Genomic DNA, 20,831 nt, shown 5'->3' on the forward strand with positions numbered 1-20,831 from the left:
CGCAGAAGGAAGGAAGCTGACGTTTATTGAGAGTCTGGGCTGCACACTGTACGTGGGCGACCTCTCCAATATCTCCCCAGGGTAGGTCAGGCCGCCCCCATTATTAAGACAGGAAACTCCAGCCCAGAGAGGGGAAGTGACTCACCCAAGAAGGCACAGCCAGGAGGTGTCAGAGTCAGGATTCAGAGCCAGGTCCACCGGCTCCCCCCAAAATCTTCCCACCCCCGGGGTCACTGTGGGCTCGCTTGGTCCCCTTCCCCTCCCCCTGAAAGGCGGTAAGGAACAGTTTGGACTTTATGTGGCTCTGCAGGTAGGACCTGGGGGGCTGGGCTTGGTGTCTGTCCCAGGCAGTGCCCTGGTCCCAGCAGGCCCAGTGGGCAGCACTGGACCAGCCTCTCGGCACGTGACCCGGGGGTCACCCACGTGCCTCGGAGGGAGGGAGGCTGTCATCACGTGCCCACAGACACGCGTGCCGCTCACATTCGCGCACACAGGAAGCTCACGCTGGCACACACACACGAGTGGCCTCGGGAATATGGCAGAACCACGGGCGAGCTCCGTGTCCACAGGCACGCGGGCTACTCACACGTGCAGCCACGCCAGTGGGCACCTGAGCCCCAGACACGCGCTGTAAACATCAGGCTCAGGGGTCCCATCCGGGAGACCGAGGGCTGCAGGCCTCTTTACACCTCAGCCCAGGTGACCCCGTCCGTGGCTCGTGGCTCAGTGGCATGGCCGGCTCTGGACGGCCAGGCAGCCTCACTAGCTGACCTGGGGCCCAGGCCCTGCAGGTGGAGGGGCCGTGACCACCCACTGGCGGAGGTAGCTCCTGGGGGGCCCTTCGTCCCTGGGGCTACTGAAGTCATGCTCCACGGGGCTGCCGCAGTCAGAGTCCGCGAAGCCGCTGTCAAACGTGTCCATGTCCAGGCCAGCTGGGGGCGAACCTGCCTCGCTGTCCGACACCCCTTGGGGCGACCCGCCATCCCAGGGCGGCCCGGGGGCCCAACCCTCTTCATCCTTGAGGTGCAGCTTTATCCTGTCAAGGAGGCTGCCCAGGGGGCCCCCCGGCCCGGCAGGGCCACTGGCTGAGACGAAGCCACAGGATAGGACGGTGGCCCCCGTGCCCAGGAGCGAGTCCTCCGTGCCCGGGCCAGGCTCCAGGCCGGTGTCCAGGTTCAGGGCTGGGTAGCCGTCATCCCCGCAGGTGCATGGCCAGGCGCACAGCCCCTCTGCGTCCACCACGGTCACCGTGTCGATGGATACCAGGCCGTACGGCCGGTCCCTCTCCTGGCTGTGAGCTGAGCTGCCCAAGCTGCCGGCGGTGGAGCGGGCTGGGCCCCAGGAGCCCGGCTCAAGCACCCCGTCGGCTTCCACCAGGTCTGGGGGCTCCGGCAGCTCTGTGGGCACCAGCCCCTTGGCTGCAGTCTGCGGTGGGCACTGGCTGTGCATCTCCAGGGACAAGGGCACCCCTGGGCTCCAGGATCTCAGCTCCAGGCTGGAGGCAGTGAAGGGGGTGCCCACCCATTTCTGCGAGAGAGAAGAGGAGGGAGAGTCATGGATGGGATGGGGGACAAGGGGCGGCAGGGGAGCATGTCAACAGACAGACACAGAGACCAGACAGACAGCAAGAGAGAAAGAGACAAAGACTCCAGAAGATAAAGAGAGAGATGGGGGTGGGGGGAGATGAGCACCGTGCTGTGTCCCTGTCGAGGGACAGTCCCTGCCGCTGTCCCGGCCTCCCTGGGCCTCAGTCTCCCTGCCTGTAGCAGGGACCCACGGCCCTCAGCAGCCTGCAGGCGCAGACAATCCGCTGCTCAGTGGCCTGGGGTCTGTATGGGTGTGGGTCCAAGATTCCCGAGCTGTGGGGACGAGGGGCAGGAGGCCCTGAGAGCTGAGTGACAGAGCCCCCACCAGGCCTTCTGTTTTATGTCCTCGGGGAGATTTCTTTTTTTTTTTTTTTTTTTAAAGGATTTTCTTATTTATTTACTTATTTATTTATTTTTGGCTGTGTTGGGTCTTCGGTTCGTGCGAGGGCTTTCTCCAGTTGCGGCAAGCGGGGGCCACTCTTCATCGCGGTGCGGGGACTGCTCTTCCTTGCGGTGCGCGGGCCTTTCTCTATCGCGGCCCCTCCCGTCGCGGGGCACAGGCTCCAGACGCGCAGGCTCAGCAATTGTGGCTCACGGGCCCAGCTGCTCCGCGGCATGTGGGATCTTCCCAGACCAGGGCTCGAACCTGTGTCCCCTGCATTAGCAGGCAGATTCTCAACCACTGCGCCACCAGGGAAGCCCGGGGAGATTTCTTGAAACCATGCATTCTTCTGTTTGTGTCCTCATCAGAGTGGACACATGACCAGGGAAGAAGCCCCAATTCTTCTGGTCACGGCCGTGTCCCCAGAGGCTCACACAGTGCCTGGCGCACAGTAGGCACCCAATAAATGTATATTAACTAAATGAATGAATGGAGTGAATCAAGGGCCAGCCACTCAGAATAGATAAGGGCTGTGGGGTGACAATGGACTGAGGCAGCCGTCCCTAAACTTTAAGGATCCCCCTGCCCTCACCTGCCAGGGGTCCCACTCATGACACAGGGTCTCCATCCAGTTGGCAGAGAAAATCCCTGAGAACCAAAATCTCCCAGTTTTGAGCCTACTCCATCAGAAAGCTCCTCTCAGAACCCTGCTGAGGCCGCCACCACTGATTTGAAGTCACTTCTCAGCTGTGTGGCCTTGAGCCAGTTACTTACCCTCTCTGTGCCTCAGTTTCTGCATCTGTAAAATGGGCCTGCTAATAGTCCCCACTCCCCAGGGTGGTTGTGGGGATTAAATGATAAATTAAATAACATCTGTGGCGCCCCTAGCAGAGTGCCTGGTGCACAGCAAGTGCTGTATGAGTATTGGTAAAACAAACACAAAATAGATGTGATATTTGAGCTTCAGGGAAAGTGCAGAGGAAAGAGGAAAGGGTCTATCCAATGTGGGCTGCAGCCTAGGCTCCTCCCCTGCCCGGCTCTGAGCCTCGGTCTCCTCGTGGTTCCCCTGGGATGGTGGAGCACCCTCCTCCCCACCTGCAGGGGCTGCTAAGAGGATGAAAGGGTGGAGGTGAGACAGCGCTCAGTGAGCGCCAGGCAGACAGCAGGTGGCACTTCCTGACTTCCAGGCTCTGCTGGAGCAGGTGGGTCACCACATCCTCTCTGCGGTGACTGCCGCCACCGGGTGGGTGGTGGTAAATAGGCACAGAGAACCCAAGGGCGATGGCGCTGGTAGCAGGGGTTGGGGCCTGGATGGGGCTGGTGTATTTTGCAGGCAGGGCCATATCCTTCCCAGAAGCTGCTCCCTCCCCACCTCCACAGCAAGGGCTTCTACCAAAGGACCAGGAGACCACTTTGTGGCTCAAGGGACCACCTGGCTCACCCTCTCTCCCAGTTTGGCTCCTCGGGCTGGGAAATGCTGCAGGATCTTGTTTAATTCTTAGGCCAACTCTGCCCCACTGGAAGTATTTCCTGCACTTTGCATGTGCAGAGACTGAAGCCTGGTTCCCGGCTGGGTCGGGGATCTGGGTGGCCCGGGGCCTACAGGGTGGGGTTGGTGGTCTAGGTGTGTGGGTGGAAGCAAGCTCCCAGAAGGTGAGAGGCTCCCAGGGGCTCAGCACGTGGTGGGGACACTCACCTTGAAGTCTCCGCTGTGGCCCATGTACAGGGGCTGGAAGAAGGGCTCTGGGCTGGGCACCTGCACCCACACCTTTTTCCATAGCCTGGGAGGGCAGAGACGAGGTGAGCCCCCCCGCATCTCCCAGAGGGCAGCCGGGCCTCCCGCTCAGACGCTCCCCAAATGTGTCCTGCGGGACGCTCAGAGCCTCCAAGACACACCCAGGCCCCTCCCTTCCGCCCCTCTGCCCCAGGCCTCAGTTTTCACATCTGTAAAATGGGGCAGCCAGTCTCCTGAAGGTGCTCCGAGTTTAAGGGCTTGGCTGCCTATTCTCTGCTGAGCCAGTGCTGGCCCCTGAGCCTTGACTTCCTCCTCCACCACCAGGGATGAGCCAACAGCCAATTCCGTGGGGCTGTAGGGAGGGGTCAGGAAGTGTAGGCATGGCACCAGGCACCCCAGCACCCAGAGACTGGCCTGCAACACCCTCTGTGATTCGCAGGCTTCTCTGCATCGAACAGGGTATGCAGGGCCCCCGCCCAGCGTCTGCCACTTAGCAAGGGCTCAGCCTCAGCCAGCAGCACGCACGAAGGCCAGGGGAGCTTAGGTTTTATCAATATTTTTAATCAGCATCAGCCTTTCTCTCGATGGCCACGTTCGGCAGAAACCCAATACATAAAGAGATAAAAGCAAAACCTCTGGTTTTGAAGCAGGATTGTCGGGCGGGTTATCCTACCAGCCCTTCACTCCCACCTGGCGGCCCCTCCTGACCCTCAGGACTCAAAGCTTAAAATTCACTGGACAAGATCACAGCTGAGGTCACTGTTATGAGCACAGGTAGAAATTCCTTCTCCTCCACTTCACTGCTGTGTGACTCTGGGCAAGTTCCTAGACAGCTCTGTGCCTCAGTTTCCCCATTTGTCAAATGGAAGTAAATGCCATGTATCAAGCGCATATGGCTGCTGTGAGGGTTAAGCATGTGCTCTACACAGTGCCCAGTAAACGGTTTATTATCACCATCACTGTCATTACTATTGTCGTGGTGACAGGTGTGTCCCCCAGTCCTGGCCCAGGCTGACCCCCTCCCTGCCACCCTGTTCCCTGGCCTCACCTCCAAGGCAGGTGGATCTTCAGGCCTAAGAAGACGAGGATGGGGCATACGAGGACCAGGATGGGAAGCAGTTGAGGGTACAAGTCTCCCTTTATCTCTGGGAAGGAAGAAAACACTGGGTGAAATTGACCAACCTCTACGAGAGGCCACCCGGGCTGGCTGTGGAGGGCACTGGGTCTGGGCTGGAGTGGAAGGGGGTGGGAAGGCTGCTGGTGCCTCGCAGTGGGATGGACCTGGCTTCAACTCCTGCTCCCACCCCCACCCTAGGCAAGTGATTTCATCTCTCTGAACCTCAGTTTTCTCATCTGCAAAATGGGGATAATAATTCCCACTTCACAGATACATTAGGAGGATCAAAGGCCCTGCCAGGAGAAGCACCTGGCACCCAATGCAGGGCCTGGCAAGCAGGGGCCCCAGAAATGCTGTGGAACAGCTACAAGGGGATGCATGACTGAGTGGGTACCTTCCAGCCGTGCTGAAAATCTCAGGGCTCAGGGCCGCTGCACTAGGACAAGATTTAGTACAAGGAGTGGGTGTGCATCCCTGCTTCACATCTTACCTTCTGGCTGGGTGTGAAAGACGACTGGGTCACTCCACTCGCTCCAGGTCCCCTGGAAGGAGGAGCCAGGCTGGGGCCCTGCCCGCACCTGCAGCTCGTAGCTTGAGCCTTTGTGGAACTCCAAGGGGAGGAGAGAGACGCTTCTCGAATCCACTGAGATCAGCTTTTTCCCTGGACTCTGCCAACACAGGGAAAGGATGCACTGGGTTAGGACCACCCAGGCCAGCCCCCGCCTCCAGCAGAACCACCCTTTACCAGCCCCCAGGAAACGGGTGGAGCTTCTCCTGGCAAGTCTCCGCCCCCTCCACAAGAATCAGTGTGAGTTCTGGCCACTCCAGTGTGGGCAGCACAGAGCCATGGGCGCTGCCCCGGCCTTGCCTGTGATACAGTGCTTTGTTCGGTTTCTCTCTGATCCCAGCTCAGTCACCCACAGCCCCACAGGGGACCCTTCCTGCTGGGCCTGGGAATGTGCCAGGAACAGCAGTGGCCATTCCTGGGAATGTTTAGCTGGCAGCATTCCAGACTTTGGACACTTCTGTAATTCTTCAACAGTGGGTATTTTCAATAGTGGGCATTTCTGGGCGTCTTTAACTACAGGCATCTTAGCAATGGGTACCTCTGGAAGTCTTCCACTGGGAACCGTCTAAACTATGGCATTTATGAAAATCTTAAACTGAGACCATTCTAAAGGACGGATAATTAGACCACTTCAGCTGCGACTGTTCTAAATAGTGGGCCATTCTGGAACTCTCCAACATTCTAAACAAAGAATGCCTCTAGAAGCCTTCACATTTGAAACAACGGTCCCTGTGACACTGAACTTTCTTGGTTATTGATACTTCTGGAACTCTCCAACTATGGCCATTCTAAGCAAAGCGGGAAGGTTCCGGACTGCCCCATTTCTGAAACTTCTTCTACTGTGACGGTACTAGACTTGAGATAGAACCAGGGACAGTGCAGATCCCTTCCTCCTTGGCACACCGATAGAGGGGGAAACAGGGACAGGAAGGAATGAATTTTAAGGGGTCTCCTACCCCAGGGAGAAATGAGGCAAGGGCAGCACGGAGTGAGAGAGCGCAAGGGAGAGCGTCCATCCCTGGCGAGTCCCTGGTTTCCACTCTGGACTGTGAATTACAAGCTCACCTGTGCCTGCCCCTCCCCCCAACCCGGATGCTCAGCACTGCCCCTCCCCCTCGCCACCCCCACCTCGCCCCAATCCTCTGAGGGTCTCACCAGAGCCCAGGGGTCTCCAAGCTTCCTGTACCGCAGCTCATACTGAAGTTTGCCCTTCAGCGCGTAGAAATTGTAATTGGAGCTCCAGGAGATGTTATATTGTCCGGAGAAGGTCACGGTCACGTTGAAAGGGGGAGATGGCTTGACTTAGAGGAAAAAGTCAGAAAGATAAAACGGGATGAGATTTTGCAGCAGTTGAGAATGATGTGGTGATGCGAATAGATGCTCTCCTTGATAGATCAAGACTAATGACTCTGAATCACTTGGGGTAAAGCATTCCCTGTCTCTGGGCCTTAGTTTACTCATCTGAGAAATGAGAGATTTAGATGAGTCTAAAGGGTGGGTGCTACGACTCAGGGGGGCAAGAATGCAGACCGGCGTGGCTGGGGGGAAAAAAAACCAACGAGACCCACTCATTCTCCATTTCTGTTCTAAATGATGGCATCATTTTCTTTTAACTCTAGCTTTCTTGAGAAGTCAAAAGACTGTAATTAGCATCATGCTAATTAATTAGCACCAATTATGCTAATGATGGAAGTTACCACCTCTGAGTGCCTGCCGGGCTGCTCTACAACAAGCATTTTGACGCCCGCAGGGGTCCTGGGAATTCGATGTGACTGTTGGCATCTCCCAGACATCTTCTGGAAAGTGCGGGAGCAGAGATCTGGGCCACAACACCACGCCCTCCTGGGCTCTGTGATCCGGCTTGCCATATGCCCCTGTCTTGGGGATCTTAGCTCCTTGGGACAGAGGTTTTGTTCTCCAGGTCAGTGCTGTGTCCGCAGCTCCTAGGACAGAGCCGGCACACAGCAGGCCCTCAAGAGATACTTGTTAAACCAACAAATGAACCTTCCAGGGATTCCAGAAAGGAACTCCGAGGCTGCAGACGACTCAGCACCAAGGCCTGAGATGGGAGAAGGTGAGTGTTCGCGAGGCTGCAGCGAGGGCTTTATTGTCATTGCTACTCCAGCCATGGGTCCTTTGGGACTGGAAAAACTGCTAAGCCCTCTCTTCTTTTCCCCAGGCCGACGGAGACCTGGTTTTCCACTTCCCTGTACGTCCTGGGCTGGGTGGTGAGGACCAGAGCTGGGGATCAGGGATGGGGTCAAGGACGGGGGCCCAGAGCCCAGGAGGGGGAAGGGAGTAGAACACTGCCCCCTGCCAAATCTGGGCACAGGCCTGGCTTCAGGCCCTGGCAGGGAGGGGGAGAGGGAGCGGGCCAGAGAGAAATGGGACTTGGAGCCACCCTGCGAGGTGGAGGGGCCGTGAAGCGGTTCCTTCTCCTCTGCAGGGGCAGCGGGAGGCTTACTGTCTGCCCAGCTCACTCAGAGGGGCAAGAGGGCGCCCCTGCTCCGTGAACTCGCCATGCCTGGAGCTGCACGGCTGAGTGAGCGTGTGCGTACGTGTGCACATGGGCGTGTGTGAGAGAGCGTGGGCCTGTGGCCGGGCTGGCTAGGCCGAGGGCTGCTGGGACACCCGTGCATTTGTCCAAGGCTGTATTTATGAGTGTGTGTGTGAGAGACTCTGGGTGTGTCTGCGTGTGTGTGAATCTTCATTCACACCTTGTGCGGTGCGACACCCACTCAGCGAAGTGGTGCAAACCTGGACCCCCTCCAGGTGACAGACACCCTCTCACCCCCCTGCCCCACCACTGGGAACCTAGGGCCAAAATTCCCCAGAGATTCCTCGCAGAGGCTGGGCCTTCCCGAGGAGGGCAGGACTCTCTTAGCAGTCTGCCCTTGCGTGCCTCTGAGCACGGGCTTCTCACCCCCTCCGTGGAAATCCCACTTTGGACACACACACACACACACACACACACACACACACACACACACTAAAAGCTGCCTCCTGGACCCGCCCTGGTTCTGGACCTACAGAGACAACTGCTTCCACCAGCCAGGCCCCCCCTGCCCCTGGACTCCTCCCTACCCCCAGCCTGGAGGGAAATTCCAGGCCTCACTGGAGCTAATGAATGGGAGAAAACTCAGGGAAGTTTTTCTCTTGGGACTCAGTGTCCCCACTTGCCTCATAATGCAGACAGAATCCCTAAGAGTCAGGGTTAAAAGGGCCCTCACTCTACAAATAGGGAACGGTCCAAGTTCACAGATAGGCAGCGGCTGAGCCAGAACTGAAGGCCAAGATCCTGGGTCCCAGTCCAGCTCCTTTTCACACCGCTGCTGCCTCTCTTTGGTTAAAGCTCAAACCTAGTTATCAACCCATCACACCTTAGTAAACATCAGTGCATCTACAGAGCAGAACTCCAAGGGGAGGTAAGGACATAGGACAGGTCAGCTATGATGGTGGGGGAAGGGGAGCTGTCTCAGGGACCATGTGTCCTCCTCAGCTCTGGGGTCCAAGGGATACTCACTGCTTTTAGCCAGGACGAAGCTGCCGCACTCCTGGGAGTGGTTGCCGGACTGGTCTGTCATGTTGACACTGAAAACGTCGTCGGCCATGAATTGGAGCACATCCATGTGGCACGTGTACTCCGCATGCGTGGCGTTGTGGGTGGACCAGCAGAGGTTGCAGGAGGTGACCTCGTCCTGCAGTTCTCCATATGAGTCTTGCCTTCAAGGACAGAGCAGCCGGTTATGGCTGGAAGCCAGCGGGGCTCAGGGCACAGGGCCAGGACCCAAGCCCAGAATCTTGGGGCTGGGAGGGAGTTGAGGTGGCGCCAGGGGTCACCTGGTCCAACTACCCCTTTCCCCGGGAAGATACTCCTCCCCTGAAGCAGCCCTGATGGATGGTGTCCAGGCGTGGCTTGTATGCCTCCAAGGGACTGGGAACTCACTACCTCATTTAAGGACAGCAGCTCTTAACTTTGGAAATTTGGGCCATTCTTGCCTGGACTGAGCCTAAATCTGTCCCTGTCAGTTCCATCAGCTGTATCACTGTCCTACAGAAAGGGTGCTAAGCATTTCAGTTCTCCTTCCTGCCCTCTTCTGTCCAACATCTGCTGAATACCTAATAAGTGCTTGTGCTCAGGACCAAGATAAGAGCCAAATGAACTTCATCCCCTGCTTTGGGTGAACTACCAGGGAGGCTATTGGTATAAGGGTGGGGGGAAATGCTCTGGCTTTTTAACTGCCAGTGGGCAGAAACAGTGGGTTTTGAAGTATGTATAGGAGTTCACCAGATATTTATTTCCCTACCTACATCTTCAGGCTGTGAACATGACCACCCTTGAGGGCTAATATGGATGTGTGGACTCAGTTCTTTGCTAAATATTTGCTGGAATAGAAACTTCTGCTGAATAAAGGGTCTCTAAACCTCTTGCACAGCAGCCAGGAGGATCTTTAAAAACTCCATCATCCCCATGCCTAAAACCCTCGGTGGCTTCTCATCACCCACACAATAAAAGCTGGCCCTTGCTTACCTCTCATCTCCTTTGCTTGTTATTCTCTCTCACACTGGGTCACTCTGCTCTGGCCCCACTGACCTCCTCGCTCTTCCTCAGACTCATTAGTCTCTCCCTACCTCAGGATCTTTGCACTTTCAGTGCCCTCTGCCTGGACTGCCCTTTCCCCAGCTCACTGGCTGCCTCCTTCTCACCCAGAGAGGCCTGCCCCGACCACCCTGGCTAAAGCAGACCTTCCCCCCATGTCACTTGCTTTCTCAGAAAGCATCCTGTTGGTTGTTTACGTGTTTCTTGTCTATCTCCCCAGCCACTCCCCGCCTGCAGTGAATCAGCTCCGGGACCAGCTGGGACCTTGTTGGTCTTAGGCTCTACTGGGCCCCCAGTGCCTGCAAGTGTCTGGCAAGAGCTTAATAAATATGTTCTGAAGAAGTAAGTGAATGAACGAATGAATTGGTCATGACAGAATGAAAGCCAGCTGTTCTTTATCCTGAGCAGCACATTGACAAAGACTCTCCTTGACCAGGCTCAATTCAGGCTCCTCGGAACTCTGTCCTCAACCAGGCCCTGACTTTGGGACTTCCACGCTCGTCTCTGCATTGTCTAATTTTAGCAAAAATCCTGCTAAGTCATTTTAGCCAGAATCTTCCATCCTTGATATCTGATCGAATTCCTCATCCTCCACCACCCCCGGGTGATGTAGGCTCACCCTGGGCTGCCATTAGCAAGAATCCTGTTAAGTCAGTTTAGCTGGAACCCCCCTTACCCTGATGTTTCCTCTTAGTATTTTTCCATCCATTGACCTGCTCCTTGGCTATAAATTCCTAATTTTCCTTGCTGTATTCGAGTTGAGCCCAAGCTCTCTTCCCCACGCCAAAACCCCACGCAGCGGTCCCTACACCGATCATGATGGTCTTTTTTTTTTTTTTTTAAAGAATCCCTTATATATTCTTTTTAAAAAAAATAAATCTATTTACTTATTTATTTTTGCCTGCGTTGGGTCTTCGTTTCTGCGTGCGGGCTTTCTCTAGTTGCAGCGAGAGGGGGCTCTCTTCATTGCGGTGTGCAGGCTTCTCATTGCAGTGGCTTCTCTTGTTGCGGAGCACGGGCTCTAGGTGCGTAGGCTTCAGTAGTTGTGGCACGTGGGCTCAGTAGTTGTGGCTTACGGGCTCTAGAGCGCAGGTTCAGTAGTTGTGGCACACGGGCTTAGTTGCTCCACGGCATGCGGGATCTTCCAGGACCAGTGCTCGAAACTGTGTCCCCTGCATTGGCAGGTGGATTCTTAACCACTGCGCCACCAGGGAAGCCCGATCATTATGGTCTTGAATAAAGTCTGCCTTACCATTCTTTAACAAGTGCAGGGGCTTCCCTGGTGGCGCAGTGGTTAGGAATCCGCCTGCCAATGCAGGGGACACGGGTTCGTGCCCCGCTCCGGGAAGATCCCACATGCCGCGGAGCGGCTAGGCTCGTGAGCCACAACTACTGAGCCTGCGCGTCTGGAGCCTGTGCTCCGCAACAAGAGAGGCCACGATAGTGAGAGGCCCGCGCACCGCGATGAAGAGTGGCCCCCGCTCGCCGCAACTGGAGAAAGCCCTTGCACAGAAACGAAGACCCAACACAGCCAAAAATAAATAAATAAATAAATAAATAAATAAATTTATTTTTAAAAAAAAAACAAGTGCAATGAAAAAATTTTCTTTAACAATAGGGACCCATGAATCTTGGAGTCAGACTGCCTGTGTTTGAATCTCACCTCCACCATTCACTGGCTGTGTGACCTTGGGCAAACTGCATAACCTCTCTGAACCCTAGTGTCCTCGTTTGTTAAACGGGAGTAATAATTGTGAGGATGGGAATTGATGGTTCATGTGAAGTGTAGCAGGATGCCGGGCATGTATTCAGTGTTCAAAAAAAATCATGTGGCAGTCTGGTCATCCTGGGGTCTCAAAACCACAGTCTGGCCTGTGTGGGCAAGAGAGTATGGTCTTTGGAGCCCTGCTCACTGGACAAGTCTCGTGAGTCCTGCATGGGCATCTGTAAGATAGGCACAGTGATTCCCAGCTCACGGTCCCAGATCACGGTCAGTGATTCTCAGCTCATGGTGAAACCAAATGCTGTTGGTGAAAGTGCTGAGAGAGCCCCCAGAAGTGGCAGCCATTATTTTTATTGCTAAACTACCTGCCAGGCACACAGTAGGTCCAACTCAGTCTGTGGCCTCTGGCAGTCCTGCCTCACCCCAGCCCTGCAGGGCTACCCTGAATAGCATCCCTGAGGCTGGCAAGGCCTGGCCACTTACCAGGTGAGGGTGAGCGTGCCAGGGTGCAGGGCCCATGTCTCCAGGATGCAGGTGACCGTCTGGATGTAATCGGTGTAGCAGACGAGGTCTGAGCAGCCACAGGCTGGAGGGTCAAGGGAGACAGAAACCTTGGTGTTGGGGGGGGCCGGTCAGGGGCAGCAGAGCTCATCACCCCCTCAGCCCCTTGAGGGCTGGAGGATGAGGGGAAGCAGGGGTCCCAGGGCCAGGATGAATATGATGATCCTAGGGCCACTAAGATAAAGTCCTGGAGCAAGGGGGTCCTTGCCACCTAAGAATTCTATTTTTTTTTTTTTTTTTTTTTAGAATTCTATTTTTGAGCCCCCAAAGTTGCGAGGTTGGCTATAGAGACAAGACTCTCTTAACGATAAACATCATAAACTAAGCGGGTCCCCACTCAGCGCCCTCCCCACAAGCCCTGTGTCCAGACACCAGGTCAGCAGCCCTCCTGGCCGGCCTCCCTCTCAAGGTGGTGTGTCCTGAACTCCCTGGTTGCCAGGGGAACCTGCACATCCCGCGAGAGGGATTCGTGTGGTCAGTGAGAGACCACATGCTCCCTCTGTTCCCCGCAGCTGGTCCAAGACAGGACACGGACCTCGGTGACCTGGCAGTGCTTCAAGGGAGCAAGAAACCTTCAGAAAACTGAGAAGCCCTTGGATACTTTTGCCAAGATGTCTGTATTATCCTACTGCCCAAACCATCGCCACCAGCACCAACCAAGTGACACAGGTATGGTCCCCCTCAGGCAGTTTTATTGGAAGATTTGATACTCTCCCAACTCCAACATTAATTGCTTTACTTTGTGCTAAAAATGTTCGACAAAATCCAGTTAATAAGTTTTAGTTTAGCTTTGTTTTGTAAGATCAAGTGCCAACGCTGCTATTCCCCCTGCCTCCACCCCCCACTATTTACCAGAAATTTGTTCCCCTTTTAAATGGATTCGTTCTTAGTGGCTTTTTCCTATTTTTCCCTGACTAATGAAGATCCAGGGGGTAGTAGTACATTCCTCCTGGGTCTCCATCTAGGTCAGAAGCTGGATTTGCAGTCAAGAACACTGTCACTGGAAACATCCTTTATTTCTACTCCCATCACATTTTACAAATGAGAACACTGAAGCTCTGAGACTGGGCTACACCTCTTGTCTCGCTCTTGGTCTGGGCTCATGAGACCCAGGAAAGGCAAAATCTAATCTGTGCTGGTTCTTCACATCCACACACATGGCAGACACCGCTCATCGGTCATGGCACTCACTCCCTTGGGTGTGGCCTCAGAATCCTTCTCAACACAGTCGAGTGGTTCCAGACAGCCACCACCAAGGGATCTGAGATGTGGCAATGAATCCTGTTCTAGGAGGAAGTTTCCCTCGGGGAGGGGCACAGGGCCTGTCGGTGGACACAGAGCGGCCAGTTCAGATACTCTGTGGAGAAAAGAGGACTGATTCTGGCAGGACCAAAACCCACGTGGCTGTGTCCTCTCTGAGTTCATCGTAGCCTAGCTGTTCTCTTTCAGGGCTCCAGAACTCGGAGAGGAGCTGCCTTTCCTAGGTAGACTCAAGGCCACCAAGGGACAGGGTTTGTCCCAAACTTGTAATGAAACATTGGAGAGGGGACAGTAGTCCCTGAACTAGTGTGGAGGCGTGGCATCAGGGACCAGAGGGAGTAAAAACCCTGTCACCGGTCACTACCCTGAGCCCTGGGCAGAGAGCCCCCGGGCCACCCCCCCCACCCCGCCCAGGGTTATCACAGCGTGTGGGAGGCAGTGGGAGCCATGAAAAGTGCACACATGACTCACGACTGCTCTGAGTCCCTATTTGTAAGCTGGAGACACTGGCCCCTCGGAGGGGGTGGGGAGGTATTTAGATGATATCACGCCGGTGCAGCCCACACTGCCTGCACATGGCACTCACCCAATAAAAGCAGTTAAGACCACGGGAATCAGGCAGATTTGGGAACCCATCCCAGCTCTGCCACTGCCCGGCTGTGTGGCCGTGGACCTGCCTCTCACCCTCTCTGAGCCTCACAGGCTGTCGGGAGAAGGGAATGAGGATGCTTGGCCCCTGGGACACAGCAGGGGCTTGTTATTTGTGCCCACGGGGTGGGGAGAGGCAGCGGGTGACCCAAAGGCCCTTAGAGGCTAGGACAGGATGCTGACCACTAAGAAAGGGAAAATAAAGGAGCCTGATATCTGTTTCCTGATGGAGCTATTTGAGCCTTTGGGTCTTCCGGTAAAAACCGGAGTGAAATGCCTATGAGTCAGCACAGTGGCGGCTGAGGGCACCCCTGCCCCCAGGCCAGCTCCCATTCGAGCCTGTGTGCTGCGTCCCGCCTCCTCTGGGAAGGCTTCCTGGATCTCTCAGCCCTGACTGCGCCCCCAAGTCTAACACCTGGCCTTTCCCTGCTCGGGTCTCAAACATCTCTCCCTCTGACTGCAACATCTTCTGGTCCTCCGGGGCTTCCTTCTGAGGCTTTGGCTACTTTTGTCTCCACAGCCACTCCCCCACCCAGGGAATATCTGTGCTGGCAGTGGATCCAGTGATTGTTGAGAAACATCTCCTAGGAGATGAGGAGAAACTGAGGTTAGACCACAGGCAGGACTTCCTCACTCTGAGAATTGGGAGCCAGCCAAGGCAGAGAGAAGAAGGATGAAGTCTCTCATCCTCCCGCCCCCCTTCCCCGGCCAGTGAGACGTGGAGGCCAGGACAGTGGGCTGGGCCATGTGGGACCCACTTCTGGACAGTGGAGCTCTCTGGTGGGATGGGCTCTGGCTAATGCAGAGATGGCTACTGGATTTGTGTCGGCCGCAAGTGGACAGATGCCACAGACTCTGACCCCGTGGCCTCTACCCCGCCCTGGAGCCCACAAGGTCAGCCCGGCCGCTCTCCACCCACACACCACGGGGCAACTACTTACCCCCCTGGAGCATCAGCAGGAGCAAAGGGGCAGCCCAGCCGCAGAGCATGCTGCCTGCCAGAGCCTGGAAGAGACACACAGGGAGAAGGTGGGCCTGGGGCCTGGGGACCAAAGGACCTTGAACATCCTGCCTCTGGTCCCCATCCCTCCTTTGGAAGACTTGCCTCAGTTTCTTGGATTTGTTTCTGAGAAACAAGAGTTTGAGGAGCCCGTGGCTGCCCCCAAGGATTCCTGTCCCTTAGAAGTGGCTTCTTTGCCCCTTGGATCCCTCCCCACGTCTCCCCACTTCTGCCTGGGCCCCCAGCACCATCTCAAATGAGAGGGGGATGTAAAGGGGGAAGAGCTCACTGCTGGTCCACCCCTGCTAAGCCTGTTGATGTAGCACGATGTGTGCACGTTTATCCATCTAGATAAGAAAGAGGGAGGCAGGGAGGGGAAAGTGGCTTGGAAAGTGGTATTTGAGGAGCAGCGATCTTGAGTCCTCCTTCTTACGAAACCCCCATGTTGATGTTAGCCCAATTAATTGGCTTCTTAATGAGTAACAAATCCAAGATTAGCCCACAAAGGAGACAGTTACTGCATACCTAAGATAAGCTTAGCCCAATAGCGAGGGTTCTGACCCAAATACAGAGCTCCCCTGGGTTAGCCCACCAGCAAGCATGGGGGAACCCAGCTTGACCACACGAAGGTGCCCTGGACACCCTGATCTGCATGAGATGGAGAAGAGACCTCTTTGGAGACCAGAGTCAGCCTGTCCAGGAAGAGCGGACTTTGGTACCTTGGACAGAAGAACAACCCACCAGGCTGGCAATGCCAGGCTCTTGCTGGCACTTTGTCCATTGCATCCCCAGCTCTGTGTCTACTTGGGGAGGTACCAGCCAGAAGCCAGTGGGTCCCAAGAACCCTACCCAGATAGATCCCATGGACAGGGGTGTAGCTGGAACAGGAGCCCAGAGGGCTGACCCGTGCAGGGACCAAGTCACACACATGGCTTCTTCCAGACACCATCCCTGAACCTGGGTTCCCCCAGAGCCTACTCTGGCCCTGCCAGGAGCTTCCTCTGAGCTCCCTAACAAGTCACCAGGCAGGCAGTGGTGCAGGGCACGGAGAGGTTCAGCTGTGTGGCTCTCGGCTGGTCGCTTCCCCTCTCTGAGCCTTAGAAGTAAAGATGGTAAAGCCTGCTTCCAGGATTCTCGTGAGGATTCAAAGACTCCATTTATAGAATCACTGGGCCCCTGGCATAGCCCCTGACACATAAACACTCAAGAAACAGTGATGGATACAGGCTTTTAAAGCACCAGAATGGATGGACTCCCTGAGTGATCTAGCCAAGAGGTCCCCAAATGTCTCATTTTCCAAAAGTTGGCCATATTTGTAGATCATGTGTACTATTATTTATTTAACGTATTTTCTATAAACAAACCCTATTAAAAATTTAACTCCAACTTCAAGCTAAGCAATAATGCACATAGTTGTGTATTTTTTCCCCATAGTTGTGTATCATTCCCCAGTCAATGACTGTAAAGCATTTGAAACAGTGCCTGGCATATAGCAGGTGTTATATAACTGTTTCTTAAACAAAACAATCAACTTACCATAAAACAAAATGCAGTGAAATGTAAAAACTAAATACAAGGAAAACAAAAGACAATAATTGAATTTTAGTCAGATACTATTCCCTGCTTAAGACTCTGATGGGGCTTCCCTGGTGGCTCAGTGGTTAAGAATCCGCCTGCCAATGCAGGGGACACTGGTTCGAGCCCTGGTTCGGGAAGATCCCACATGCTGCGGAGCAACTAAGCCCGTGGGCCACAACTACTGAGCCTGCGCTCTAGAGCCCGAGAGCCACAACTACTGAGCCCACATGCCACAACTACTGAAGCCTGTGCGCCTAGAGCCCGTGCTCCGCAACAAGAGAAGCCACTGCAATGAGAAGCCCGCGCGCTGCAACGAAGACCCAATGCAGCCAAAGATAAATAAATAAAATAAATAAATTTATTTTTAAAAAAAAGACTCTGATGAGTTGGAGATCTAGTTTGCCTTTGTTTAAAAAGGGAGATTAAAGAGTATTAGAGAAGTGTTGAAGACATACTAGCATCAAGTTGAGATTCTCACCCCCTCCCTCATCAGAGGATAGAAAGAAATTTGAAAAAGGTCTCACTAGGGGGTCCAGGGATATTTAACACCATCTAAAACAAGCCACTCAATTCTGGGAAACATCAACCTTGAATGATGATGTCTTCTCCTGTTTCCACAGCACCAAGTAGGAACGCCTCCCGGTCCTACTGCCCTCCCTGCCCTGAATCCACCCCTTATGGGGCTTCCCACTCAGCCGACTCCTGAGGGCGATAGCAACTTACTCCCCAGATGCACCCAGACCAGCAGGTGTGCTTCCTGAGTGAAGGACAGAGGGTGCCCTGCAGCCTCCTACAGAGGAGTGAAGAACACCTGGCTTGGAGTCTGCCAGGTGCCAGCTGTGTGACCTTGGGCAAGTTCCTGACCTCTCTGATTCTCTGTTTTCTTATCTTTGTTGTAGGCACTAAATGCATCATTGCCTGTGAAGCACTCCAGCGCAGTCCTGGATGGGATGGCGCCCTAAATTGGTGCTTAGCCACCAGGCTCCAGTGCCTAGAAATGACTTTGAGGTTGTGGTCCTTCAGACTAAAAGTTGGCCGAATTTCAGGAGAGTCTGGGGATGTGGAGAAGACTGGGGGGAGGAAGTCAAATGGAAGCACGTGCTACGGAGAACACAAAGTGCTTAACTTCACAGTCAACAGGGAAATGCAAATGAAAACCACAATAACATGCCATTTAAATTTTATCAGATTAGTAAAAACTAAAAGTCTGACAACATCACATGTTGCTGAGGACACAACGTAATGGGAACTCTCATTTACAGCTAGTGGATATGTAAATTAATACAACTAGTCTGGAAAATAGTTTGGCATGGTCTAATAAACCTGAACAAGTGTTTGCCCTAAGACCCAGCAATTCCACTGTGAGGTATCCTACCAAGGAAACACTGGCACATGTGTACAAGAAACACAGGCAGAAATGTTTATAGTGGCATTGATTTTAATATTGAAAAACTGGAAACAACCTAAATATCCATAAGCAAGAGAATGGAAAGATAAACTATGGTGTAATCACTCAATGTGAAAACGAATCATAGCTTCACACAACAAAGCAAATGACTCTTAGAGAAAAACAACAACAACAACAACCAAAAAACCAACCAAAAAACCCACAAAGCAAATGACTCTTTCTGGAGCAAAAGAAAAATTAGAAGAGAACAGAGGCATAATAACAACATCTGTGTCACACTTAACACCATGTAAAGCAGGTCTATATATTGTTTGGGTGAATATACATGTGTCCTGAATATACAGAGAAATCCAAGGGAATGAAAAACATCAAATCTTGAATAGCGTAGACAAGGAGGGGATGTGATGAGGTGAGGGTCTCCAGGGGTCTCAACAGTTTGGTAAAACTGAGTGAAGCTACCATGGGTGTTGATTATGTTTTTCTTTACACCTTTTTGTATGTCCAAACTATTTCATAACATTTTAAATGTAAGTGAATCTTGGATTTATAAAATAAAATGTGAAGGGGGACTTTCACTTCTGGCCATGATGGAGCTGGTATCTGAGTAACCCTCTCACTAAGAACGACTACAAGAGGAGAAAAAAAACCGCTAGAAAGCGTGAGAAAGCAACCAAGTTAGATAGTACTTGAGAGGCCAGGGTGCCAGAGAGAAGGAAAATGTGTTGAAATTCTGCATGCAATGTCCCCTCAAATAATCTGCCAAGTCATTGCAAATGAGTTACATTCCAGGAAACCTAGCAGAAAGCATCTGGTAACAGGCTAAAAGGCTAAGAAGAGATTTTGTCAGTTTCATAATGCTAAGGAAAGAATCAGAGTCTAAGAAAAATGGGCCCTGATAAATACCCAGTTACTCAGGAAAGGCTATGCCTTGGGAATAAGAAAAATCAGAAATAGTTCAGTCTTCACTGCATCAAGATGATCTGCCTATATGCTATATGTCTGCTAGAAAAAAAAATTAAAACCTATCTGGAAAAACTTAGCTTCATCTAAAGCCTCCATACTTTTCATACACAATGTCCAGCATTGAATTAAATTGATAAGACAAACCAGAAAACAGTACCAAATGACCAAAAGCCAAGAGGATAAAACCAAAACAAAACCAGAAACAGACCCATAAGTGATTCAGAAAATGGCCTTATGAGACAGGATTTAAAATAACTATGATCAGTACGTTCAAGAATTCCACCAGAAATATGGCATCTATTTAAAAGTAGAAACTCTAGAGCTGAAAAATGTGATAATTGAAATTTATAAGAACTTAATAGATGGATAAAGGAACAGATTAGAAAATCAGAAGATAGGATTGGTGAACTGAAAGACTGGTAGAAAATGAACAGATTGAAGCATGCAGAGAAAACATGTTTAAAAATACAGAAAAGAGCAAAAGAGACACATGAGACATTGTGAAAAGGTCTAACATGAATGTATTTGGAGTCAAGAAAAAGAAGAGAGAGGATAACTCAGAAGCAATAATAGAGATACTGGTTAAGAATTTTTCAAAACTAACAGGAAACCTTAAGCTACAGATTCTACTGTACTGGCTTATTTATAGACATATAGATCAATGGAATAAAACTGAGAGTCCAGAAAAAAGGTCATACATTTACATTCAATTGATGTTTGACAAGGGTGCCAAGACAATTCACTGGGGGAAAAGAATAGTCTTTAAAATAAATGGGGGACCTCCCTGGTGGCGCAGTGGTTAAGAATCAGCCTGCCAATGCAGGGGGCCACGGGTTCAATCCCTGGTCCGGGAAGATCCCACATGCCACGGAGCAACTGTGCGTCACAATTGCTGAGCCTGCACTCTACAGCCCATGCGCCACAACTGCTGAAGCCTGTGCGGCACAACTACTGAGTCCACACGCCGCAACTACTGAGCCCGCATGCTGCAACTACTGAAGCCCGCACGCCTAGAGTATGTGCTCAAGAGAAGCCACCGCAATGAAAAGCCTGCGCACCACAACGAAGTGTAGCCCCCACTCGCTGCAACTAGAGAAAGTCTGCACACAGCAACGAAGACCCAACGCAGCCAAAAGTAAAATAAAATAATTTTAAAATTAAAATAAATAAATAAAATAAAATAAATGGTGCTCATACAACTGGGTACCCACATGAAATAGAATGAAACTGGACTCCTATTTCACACCATATACAAAAATCAACTCAAAATGGATCAAAGGCCCAGTATGAAGAGGAAGAACTATTAAACTCTTAAAATAAAATACAGGTGTAAATCTTCAGAACCTTGTATTCGACAGTATTTTCTTAGACATGAAACTAAAAGCACAAGCAACCGAAGGAAAACAGATATATTGAACTATTTCAAATTTTAAAACTTTCGTGCTTCAAAAGACACTATCAAGAAAGTGAAAAGACAATATACAGAATGGGCAAAATATTTGCAAACCATATATTTGTTAGTGTTCAGAATACATAAAGAACCCTCAAGATCTAAAAGACAACCCAATTTTAAACTGTGCAAAAGATTTGAATAGACATTTTTCCAATGAGGTATACTAGTGACCAATAAACACATGAAAAGATGCTTATCATCATTAGTCATTAGGGAAATGCAAATAAGGACCACGGAGTGATACCACCT

At 52.4% G+C, this 20,831-nt stretch overlaps 1 protein-coding gene across 2 annotated transcripts in view; it reads right to left on the reverse strand.

Moving 5' to 3' along the window:
- The window catches only part of IL21R (interleukin 21 receptor), a 35,131-nt gene continuing 14,300 nt past the window's right edge, over positions 1–20,831 (reverse strand). For both annotated transcript variants that reach the window (XM_007186333.2, XM_007186332.2), the window contains exons 2-9: positions 15,122–15,185; positions 12,195–12,297; positions 8,912–9,111; positions 6,544–6,689; positions 5,311–5,488; positions 4,752–4,848; positions 3,665–3,749; positions 1–1,527 (exon numbers count right to left, since the gene is read on the reverse strand). In XM_007186333.2, coding sequence (XP_007186395.2) covers positions 763–1,527; positions 3,665–3,749; positions 4,752–4,848; positions 5,311–5,488; positions 6,544–6,689; positions 8,912–9,111; positions 12,195–12,297; positions 15,122–15,170 — 1,623 coding nt within the window. In that variant the 5' untranslated portion in view covers positions 15,171–15,185 and the 3' untranslated portion in view covers positions 1–762. The remainder of the gene's footprint in view (positions 1,528–3,664; positions 3,750–4,751; positions 4,849–5,310; positions 5,489–6,543; positions 6,690–8,911; positions 9,112–12,194; positions 12,298–15,121; positions 15,186–20,831) is intronic.

Source organism: Balaenoptera acutorostrata, chromosome 15, assembly GCF_949987535.1.
Source record: "Balaenoptera acutorostrata chromosome 15, mBalAcu1.1, whole genome shotgun sequence".
NCBI classification, from domain to species: domain Eukaryota; kingdom Metazoa; phylum Chordata; class Mammalia; order Artiodactyla; family Balaenopteridae; genus Balaenoptera; species Balaenoptera acutorostrata.